The sequence below is a fragment of the Phalaenopsis equestris genome, unplaced genomic scaffold, assembly GCF_001263595.1.
Source record: "Phalaenopsis equestris unplaced genomic scaffold, ASM126359v1 Scaffold000002, whole genome shotgun sequence".
Classification (NCBI taxonomy): Eukaryota; Viridiplantae; Streptophyta; class Magnoliopsida; order Asparagales; family Orchidaceae; genus Phalaenopsis; species Phalaenopsis equestris.
Genome location: NW_018164444.1, coordinates 76,017,937 through 76,028,761, shown reverse-complemented (window position 1 = coordinate 76,028,761; position 10,825 = coordinate 76,017,937). Strand labels below are relative to the sequence as shown.

At 38.7% G+C, this 10,825-nt stretch overlaps 1 protein-coding gene across 1 annotated transcript; it reads left to right on the top strand.

The window, feature by feature from the left end:
• The first annotated feature begins 6,477 nt into the window (after window positions 1–6,477).
• On the top strand, window positions 6,478–8,699 carry LOC110039461 (uncharacterized membrane protein At1g75140-like). Its single transcript, XM_020744521.1, is given in 2 exon segments — window positions 6,478–7,039; window positions 7,041–8,699. Coding segments are annotated over 2 exon segments (1,794 nt in total). The 5' UTR covers window positions 6,478–6,697; the 3' UTR covers window positions 8,493–8,699.
• The last annotated feature ends 2,126 nt before the right edge of the window (window positions 8,700–10,825 follow it).

The following is a 10,825-nucleotide window of genomic DNA, read 5'->3' as shown; positions in this document are numbered from 1 at the left end:
ATACGAACAAATTTTTTGAACGGGATTTATGGAAGAGTCAGGCACAAACAAACTTCTGTTTGATCATTTTCGACTAGTTCTCGCTCCATTTAATTATAATAAATAAATAAATATGTAAAAATTAAAATAATGATATATTTGATAACATATAAAAGATTTGGTTTGTAAAAATGTAATAGCTAAAATTTACAGGTTTGATATGTAATTACATAAAAATTGGATGTTATGTGTATAAAAGCCCCTAGAAAATCCTAATCTTTGTTTTCTAAATCTAGTCTCATATTAGAAAGAAACAGTTTATCAGTGGCATTTAAACGTAAAAATGAAGAATAATAGTTCAAAAAATTTCAGCTATAGGCGATGGGGAAAGCAAGGGATGTTGGGTACTTTTCTATCCTTTGGAAGGATTTTAAAATAAATTTAATAATATTATTTTGATGCTCCTTAGGCCTTGAAGGCTTTCCCCAACGAAAATCCTTAGCACCGAGCAAATCGAAGCGGTCGCTCGTCTCTTTGTACCGATGCCTGCATAATCCCATCATATGCACCTAAGGTTTGCCCACGAAATCATCTGAACGAGTAAAACCCGCTATTAAGGCATGATAAAGGCTGGGGAGATCAAAATCCTTGAATAGTACTTGATGTAGCCTTTTCGAAGAGGATCGGCTAAAGTTATTGAAGCCACTCTGTTCACGTGGCCTATTGATATAGAGACAAATGATATGCCTTTGTATTTTCCTTTTATTTATGCTACATTTTGCATGCTCGGGAGGGGGTGATGATATCCCTTCTGACACTTCTGACGCATTTTTGTAATCTAAAAAAAAGAAATGAAAAAAGAATTTTTTTAGTACTCTTCTATGTTCCATATTCTTATGATATGCTCTTTGAATGATGAATTAGATGAAAACAGTGAAATTGAAGAAGAGAAGCAATATCCTTTATTGCCCTCCCTCGTTGGCACATATCGCGTATATGATGATCTCAACAATCCGTTAGATGTTGCATGCTTGCCAAATGATGTCGAATGTCATGATCCAAGGGCATTAGTTGAGTGCCCCGCTAAGGATGATCCTTTTGGGCTCCCTAAATATGGTATTAAACAAGTTCACTTGAGAAGTGGCAAGACCCTTCCTCAAAGAATTGTAAGTAATATTTTATAGAGATAAAAGAAAGACATTGTCATACTCAATGTTGACGATTATCTTAACATTCTTAAAAGAACAAAAAAAAAACAACTTTTATAATAAGGTAAATTAGAATGTGTTGGAGCACCTTAACGGGTTGCCCACATCTTCAAAAAGTTTCAGAGGGAAATAAATCCCAATTGATCTTGTTTAGGATTCGCTTGGGGTAATCCCAAGGTTGAGTCCAAGATAGATGTTGAAAATAAATTTAAGCTGACCATTCATCCACTTTCTAAGGATTTGCAAAATCTTATCGTTTGGCGGGATTCGAACTTTAATGATTGAATCCTTAACTTTAATGAACTTTCGCCTAAGTCTTGGTTCGCATATGAGGACAATGTGGGGGGAATCATAAGAGAATCGTTAGAGTTATCAAATGAGAAGTACAACTCCAAATTATCTTATTTGAGTAAGACTGATTTACAAACTTCTAATTTTATTATAGCAAAATTTTCGTGTTGATTTAAATTGTCATTTAATGAAATTTTTTTATTTTCTCTCACGAAAGTTTTTCATGTAGAAAATCTCCTTGAGGACAAGGGACATATAAGATCTCCACCATGCCCCCGAAATTCAAGCCCAAGAGACAAGACTCGATTGAATGATACAACACCCCTGAAAGTCGAGTCCAAGAAGAAAACTCAATGGAAAGCTAACATGCACTTGAAAGTCGAGCTCAAGAGGGAAAACTCGATGAGATGATACGGTGCCATAGAAGTTAAGCCTAAGAGGCAAAACTCAATGAGAATCTACCATGCCCCTGAAAGTCGAGCCCAAGAGGCAAAGCTAGATGGAATGAAACGACATTCCTGAAAGTTGAGCCCAATAGAAAAAAAACTTGATGTGAATCAATCACGCCTCTAAAAGTCGAGCCTAAGAGGCAAGACTCGATGGGAAGATATGATACCCCTGTAAGTCAAGCCCAGGGGGCAAAACTCGATGGGAAGTATCATGTTTTTGGAAAACAACCCCAATAGGCAAGTCTCAATGGGAAGCTAGTAGTGGAAACAATCCTCACTTGAAAGATTCTAAGAGAGCACATGGTTGACAAGGTCTTTACTCGAAGACCCCATCAGACTACAAGCCTCAGAAGGCACAGGTACATCAAAAATCTCAAAAGTTTACAAGCCTTTGAAGGCACAAATACATCGAAGACCTCAGAAGACTACGAGTCTTTGAAGTCACCAGTGCATTCCAAGCTCCTAGGAGATATAAGCTTGAGAAGGCACAAGCCTTAAAAGATACACGCCTAAAATGATACAAATATCAAAATGCACAAGTTTAAAAAGATACACGATTTTTTTTATATATAAAGTGCATATGTTAGCTTTAATTGTAGGATTTTGCATGATTGAGAAGACGCAATAACCTTAGAAACAACATCAAAGATGTATAAAGAAATATATTACCATATGCGAATTTCACGTTAAAAAATTGAATGGCTACAAAGACTAACATATACTCGTATAAGTGCTAGAACAAATCAACTCATCTTAGAATAAAGTCAGCACTATCTCCCCAAAATTCCAGTACTTTAGCTGATCTTCAGGGAGTCTCTGGATATCAGGACCAAAGAAGCATGAAAATCCCCCCCAAAGCGCTATTGGAATACTCCATCACTTCTTTATCTTCATCAGAATCTTCAACAACAACAATCAAGTAAATCCTGAGTCACACGTTGGGCAGAGAAGATGATAACTTTATTCCTCTTAGAAACGCAAAAGAAGAGCCCTTTGCTCGCTTGCTACATTGGATGAAGATGACTTTCTCCTACAGCATAATGCAAAAGAAGATCTTGTCGCTCTCCTGCTACGTAGGATATGAACTACTTTTGTTGCAGCATAATGCAAAAAAGAATCACATTGCTCACTTACTACGCAAGACAGAGACAAATTGTCTTTTGCAGTGTAATGCGAAAGAAGATCTTATTGCTCGTCTGCTATGTAGGATAGTGATGACTTCTTCTACAGTGCAACACGAAAGAAGATTCTATTGATGTCCTATTACGCAGGACAAGAATGACTTTCTCTTGTAGTGCAACGTGAAAGAATATCCCGTTGCTCACCTTCTATGCATGATGGAGATGACTTTCTCCTACCCCACAATACGAAAGATTAACCCTTTGGTTGCCAGCTATGCAAACGTAGATGAATTTCTTCTGTGTCGCAACATGAAAGAGGATTTCATTTATCATTTGTTATGCAGGCAAGGACGACTTCTTTTTGTACAACATCAAGAAAGAAGATTTCGTTAATCGTCTGTTACGTATATCGGGGTCGACTTTCTTCTTATGGGAAAACTGGATCACTTGTTGGTTATGGATGTAGACACCACCTTCATCATATTCTTCATGTCTATTTATAGGCTCAGGAAACTGTTCGTATTTATGATAAAAATTAATATGTTCATCAACTTTCTTATCCTTTCGGCTTTCGACCGTTGGTCTTCCGCTGTCCGACCTTTGACCTGTAAAGACCTATCTTGCATGTAATGCATAAGTTATATGTAAAAGCTTCGAATTCAAATGGCATATGAATGTTTCAAATTCCCATGCTTTCATGTTCTTAGAGTTCCCATGGTCAAGTTCCCCCCATTTTCGTAACAAAGAATTTACCAATCGAGCTGGGATCAATTTTTTTTTTTATATGAATATGTGCTTATTTTATTCTTGTACCATATATAAAGAGTAATATAAATATAAATATCTGATAGAGATAAAAATATGAACCAACTTTATTTTCAAGTACAAATATATTATCTTCTTACATAAGTATAAAAATCATGATATGATACATCACATATATTATATTATAAACATATAATTTTTAAATATGCTTGTATATAATTGTATAAATATCATGAAAAAATACAAAATACTCCTATTTTTGATATTTTGGATCAATAAAAGTGATATCCTCCGAAAGATGGGACAACTGATACACTATCAACAAATTCTTTTATAAAACATGAGTCACGAGACATGACACAAATTTTGAGATGATATTTTGAATAAAAAACGTTTAGGCTTTGATAAAAAAAAAATAATTAGAACTCCGATTTCAACAATCTTATAGTCAAATCGTCTGACTCGACCAAACACACCCAATGATACCAAAATCGGTTAAACCCAAGTTAAATCAAGCCTTTATCAAGACATCAGACCATATTTGAAAATTTTTTGGAAACATTTGGGAGGTCAAAAGGATGTCGAATCAGGTGAGTTCATAGTCGAATTGAGCTTCTTGATAAGACAAATCCAATGAGCCCAAGATCACTCCATTTTAACTTCGTTAAGACACTTAAATATTCATCAAATGTCGTTTGGTCGAAAGAAGTCATTTAAGTCGTTTGATCAAAACGGTTTATATTCCTACATTAATTGCTTGAAAAATCCTATAAATAAAGCGTCATCTTTCTCATGTGGGGGAATGAGAGGTTGAAGTCTGAAGAAGAGCTTAAAACTTTGAGGAGTTAAAGTCCAGCATCACCTCGTCACCAACCGCCGCCAACCGCTAGCTGTCACCGACCATCTGTCGTCGATCATCATTGGTCCCTGCCCACTTCTTATAACAAGTTCATCCACACGCCAATGTTATAACTCGAGAGACTTTGTATCCATTTTCCCCCTGTGAGACAAAGGGTCTCTGTAATCGTTAAATTATATATGATTTTTTACAACTGTGTTAGACTGCGTGAATTTTTCCCTTTCTGGATTTCCACGTGAAAAAAATTTTGGTGTCTCTGCTGGTTATTTTCTTCAATCTGAATATGCGATGAAACTTCGTGCAACACTAAGACGATAATCTATTACTCAACCGTTGCGAATCTTTTAGCATGCATCAAATCTTTTTGTTGAACTCTCTTTTGATTTTTAATCTATCTCAAGTGCTCTCTCGCTGAATAAAATATGTAACGAAATTGATCCTGAAGAGGTCTAATAGTTCATAAGCAAATAGTAAAATAAAAGTGAGTCCACTAATAGAAAGTCATGAGGCCTACTTATACCCGAACCACAAGACAAACTAAAGGTGACCAGAGTAATAGTAGGGTCGTATCAATCGATCGATCCATGTTGACCAACCTTAGTCGATCAAGCTGATCAATACCAACTAAGTTCCAATGATCGAGTCAAACCAACTGACCAAGCTCAAACGACTAGGTCAATCTAAACCGACCAAGCCAATCCATTTAACCAAGTTTAGCTAAATGAACTAAGTAGCCCAAGGAGAAGAAACCCATAACAAAAACACCTTCAACATAGACTGTGTTATAAAGTCCGTAGCCCATCAGATCTAGGAGTTGAAGGATTAAATGTTAAATGTCATCTAAGATGTGATGGCCCTACATCCATCCCTTTCTTTCCAACTTACCAAATATTCAAGCTAAACAAAAGAAACCAAAGGCCATCTCATGCATCACATCGATCCCTTCTTTCACCTTTCCTCTAAAAACAAGTTCTTTATTATCTTATATGTACTCACAAACAATACGAGATTACATCTTAAAATAATTCAACAAAAAAGTGAAAATATAGGGAGATAGTTTCAAAACCTTATATATTATATCGTTATCTTCATGACTATATATATATATTGAGTTATTAGGGCTGCTTAGCATTACAAAGTTGAAAATCACCTATGGTGCCATATTTCAGTAGCTTCCAACAACTCGACAATCAAATAAGTGCATTGATGCACATTGATCGCAAATATTAAATATCATTAAAAAATAGAATTCGTTTTCAATGAATTTAAAATGCGTGTCAAATATGAATTACTTAGCACACAATTATTATATACTGATTAAAAATAATCTGCTGATAAGCTAGGTACGAAGGCTATTACAAATTTTTATTTTTTTAGGAAAAAACAGACCGTAGTCAGATAGCTGTCACCACACCTAAATATGTGCAGTGTGAAAACATTGTTTTCAGCATTTTAAAAATGCATAAGCTGCCAAAAAGCTGCCAAAACTCACTTTACTCAAACAGACCTGGTGTGTTTTCAAAACGCGATCACACCAAATAAGCTGCCAAAACGGGGCCTTATTATCAACTAAATTAAATACTAACTGAATTTAATAATATTTAAATTTAATAAATCTAAATTTATAAAGTTTTATTAATTATTAAATGCACCCAAACACCTCCATTAAATATCTAAAAATAAAATATATTATCCATGCATGAGTTTTATGAAAATGATATAAATTAATTAATCATAATAAATTTAAACAATCACTAAAATTCCATATGACACGCGTCATAATTTAGCACGACAAGTAACATGTTTCAATGTTCTCAACTATCCACTGGATGAACTTACTTCCTCTTCTCAGTTCTTCCCCCCTCACAGCCGAGCCGCCGACGTTTGAGTCCATGCTCGAATCCGTTTCTTCCTCCCTCTCCTCCTTCCAAAACCACTGATCCGTCCAACCAAACCATAACTGGCTCAACATCGCCGGAGACTCGGAGCCTTAATCTTCATCTCCTCCCAACAAAACCCTAGAATATGCACCCTATTTCTATGGCCGTTACCATTCTCCTTCCCTTCCTGCTTCTCCTCCCCCTGACGACAGAGACACTCGTTGAAACTCTTATCGATCCCCTAGATCGCCAAGAGGATCAGCTACGTCGTCTTGAAGCTTTGATCGAATCGCTTTCTAAAAGCGTCTCCCTGCTTGAATCCTCCGTCTCCTCGTTATCTTCATCACCGCAATCTATTCATCCTAATTCGCCGCACTTTCAGTCACAAGCTGGAGCAGTGGGAGCGGTGGGCAAGCCCAAATCGGCTTGGTTGGAGCGGTTTCAGTTCATGGCGGCGGCTCGGCTTGGATCGGAAGCGGCGTGCGCCGAACGCGGCGTGCCCCGCCGTTCTTCCTTACCAGGACCTTGAAGGTCTAAGCAAGTACATCGCCGTCGGCGATAACCGTGGTGGCGTCCATGTCTTGACGTCCGCCGGCGACGTCCTGATCGAACTCCCCACTCACTCCGACTCTCTTGTCACGTCCATTCTATCTTACCTATCCTTCCGCCGCAACGAGAGTATCCTCTTGACCGGTCATGCGGACGGCTCCATTGCAGCCCACCGCCTCTCAGAAACGGTGTCGAACGGTGATGATTGGGTCACCCTATCACTTGCCAGCTCCCGGTCTTTCGCCCTCGGGTCACGGGACCTAGATTCGCCGCCGGTGGTCGCCCTTGAGGTCCACCAGGTCGGAAGAATCCGCTACGTGCTCGCTGCTGATGGTGGTGGTAGGATCAGAGTGTTCACGGAGAGTGGAACCCTGTACGGCACCGCCATTGCTTCGAGCCGCCCACTTGCTTTCATGCGGCAGAAGCTTCTCTTCTTGACAGAGAATGGCGCCGGGTCGCTTGACCTCCGGTCAATGTCCGTGAAGGAGATCGAGTGTGATGGATTGAATGGATCTCTTGCAAAAAGCTATACTTTTGATGGGTCTGAGAGGTCGAAGGCGTACGGGTTCACCTCCACTGGCGACTTAATTCATGTGGTGCTTCTCGGGGATGCCACCAATCTGAAGTGCAGGGTTCGAGCTATTAGGAAAGCTGAAATCGATGGCCCGGTATCAATTCAGACAATCAGAGGATACCTACTTGCTGTTAATAATGAGAGGGTGCTTGTTTACAACGTCTCTTCTCAGTATTATGGTAGGGTTGGAGCACCTCGCCCACTTTTCTCGGCTACTCTTCAGGAAATCAGGTCGCTGTTCTCAAATTCTGATATCCCATCTGATGGATTTCGCATCGAGAATCCTTTGATTGCCACTGATCGTGACAAGTTGGTGATTTTGGGGCTTCAGGAAGGATATATTGGGATATACCGCTCAAATTTTCCAGTTTTTAAGGCTGAGAGCAATGCGGTGGTGTGGAGTGCTCCTGTATTCCTTTTCATTTTGTTTCTAATTGGATCATGGCAGTTCTATGTGAAGAAGAAGGATTCTTTGGGTTGGGCTGTGGAGGAAACATTTGACAATGCATCTGGCACAGCTAAAGAGAACATTTTGGGTCCAGGGTCGAGTGATAGAGCTTTTGGTGATGGCCAGAGACCCACGGACTTGAGGGATCTCAGAGTTGGTGGGCGAAGAGGTCCAGCTCGAAGGTATGTATCGCCTCAGCCTTACACTGGAACTACTGGGGTTTCCTTTAGGCCTACTTCTGCAGATCCTGGATTTAGAGGGCCTACAGATTTGAATTATCGGGGGCCAAATACTGAACCACCTGGTTTTCCCAAAAGGAGAGAACCTTTGTTTCAAAACACCCAAGTTGTGGATGAACACATCGAATGAGGTTCTGCTAGCTCTAGGGCTGCTTGTTCTACTTTTCGGCAGCAAAACTGCATCAAATTCATGAAATTCTGATGCTTTTCAATATGCTTCAAGTTCTTTGAGAATTTCAGGTTTATACACGGATATGGCAGCATGTAAGTTTGTAGTATGTTTCAAGTGAACATTATTAATGAAATACTCTGGTAAGATATCTTTTTGATTAATTTTTTTTTGTCATTTATGCTGGAATTCTTCGATCGAAAAGTATTTTTTTGGTTGGAATTTCGGCTGCTTTATTTTTTATTATGAGATTTGCTGTTTTGGGAGATTTGTAGTAGTATGAGTTCTGGCCTCCTTGCGTGCTATGGAAGAAAACCCTCCGAAAAGTTTTGTTTTTTTATGAAGAAAATTAGATAATGGATAAAGTAATGCATAGAGAGTTCGCTCTCGTCTGAGGATTTTATATTCTTGGCTCAAGGTTTCTCGTTTGTGTATGCCCCATAGTTTAGTACCCTCTGGATTATGAGATAATTTTTTATTAAAACTAGTTTGCATGCTCTATCGGTCCCATATGGTATGACATGTTACAAAGGTTAAGCTATTTAATGAGAAAGATTGAAATTTGCAGTCTGAGTGGAGATGTTGGGGGGGATGATGACAGACCTATTTGGGCATTCACATACATAGCACATAATTCTTATGCATTTATATATCTCACATCCAAACTTTCACGTTTATGCACATAAGTAAAGTCGGCCGCCTTGACAAGAGGTCTGGCCGGTTTGTTCTGCGCGATCTGTCGCTTCGGTCGGGCGGTCGACTGATTGGTCAACCCATTTCATTGGGCAATTAATGACTCATTTGCTATTTGACTCAAGTCTTGCAGGGCCCATGTCTCGTCTGTCTGGTTGGTCTGTTGCCCAGGCCAGATCTTCCCTCTTGCAAGGTTTTGAGCGGATTTTGTCGCTGTCTGTGCAGAGTATCCGGCGAGACCTGCTGCCGGGATGGTTCGCGCCTTACTCTTTGGCGGATCTTACCTCTACTGAGTAGGGGACCATATTCGGAGCTTTGATCTATTCTAGGCTTAGAGACTCGGATTCTCATGTTTGGCGTTGAATTATCGGTCAATCGCTTACTCTGGAGGGAAACTTTGTATTCTCAGCCGTTTGTTATCTCTGAGATTTGTGTTGATAGTTATGCTGTGTACAATTGCTATTGTTATTGCCTTCAATTTGATTTACTATAATTGCACCTATTATATGGGAGAGGTCGGAGTCTTCTTTTATTTTTTACATTTTTGTTTTCTAATTGGCTTTGATGACTTGCTGTCTCAACATTGAAGTTTGATCTACTGGATCTTATATTTCAGGGAAATTTGCATACGTAGCACACAATTTTTATGTATTTATATATCTCGCACCTAAATTTTTATGTTTACATACATCACTCTATGTTGCTTTAAACCTATGCATGAAAAAGTGTATTTGACTTTCAAAAAGTGATAGTAGTACTATTTTTGATGTGATATTGAAAATTTGGTTGCTACGTGTGAAAATATGAAAGTTTAGATATGTAAATATGTATTGAGGTGCGACTGAAGTTGTTTTTAGTTCATATTGCTGTGTTATTGTGGTGTAAATCTGTTGGTTCAAATGAATCATCATAATCTTGATGTTTTCTTTGGTAACTATTGTTTTTCTCGTCTGAACATATAACCTTGGATTCTGCCTTAATGATTACATCAATCGTGGCTTATTGAAGCGTTGCATATCTTGGTGGAATTGTCAGTCTGAGTTGGTCCAGAGGAGGCTCAGTTTAAGTGACTCGAGGAACTGCTTAGTTATGTCAACTTTTTTGCTTGTTATCATTTTTGGGCAGATCCCTCATTTTTCATAATACTTATATTGGATCCTTTATCTTTTTAGAATTTAATTGCATTTGCATAATTTATCCTCTTGATAATATGAGGCTTATATGCTTCAAAATAGCCATGCAGAGACTGGACTCAGTGACATTAAACATCGCTGAGACTCGGCTCAATTAATATAGCTTCTAAATTTTCTTAATTCTCATTTAAAATTTCTTTTTGTGTTTCTAACTTTTTTTCTTAGAAGTCATCGATGTGACTAGCAACCGACTATTTGAGCCAGCACACAAGCCGACTAGCCTCGCCTCAATAAGCTTGAACTCAAGCTCATATAAAAAGGAGCTTGAGTTTGAGTCGAGCTCAAACTCACAACTCGGTAAGCTTGACTTGCGAGCCCATCAACCAGACCTGCTCGAACCAGCTTGGATCACCCCCTCTCCGCAACCGTCTTGTTGTCTTCTACCGTCAAAACTTACAATAGTTGCAG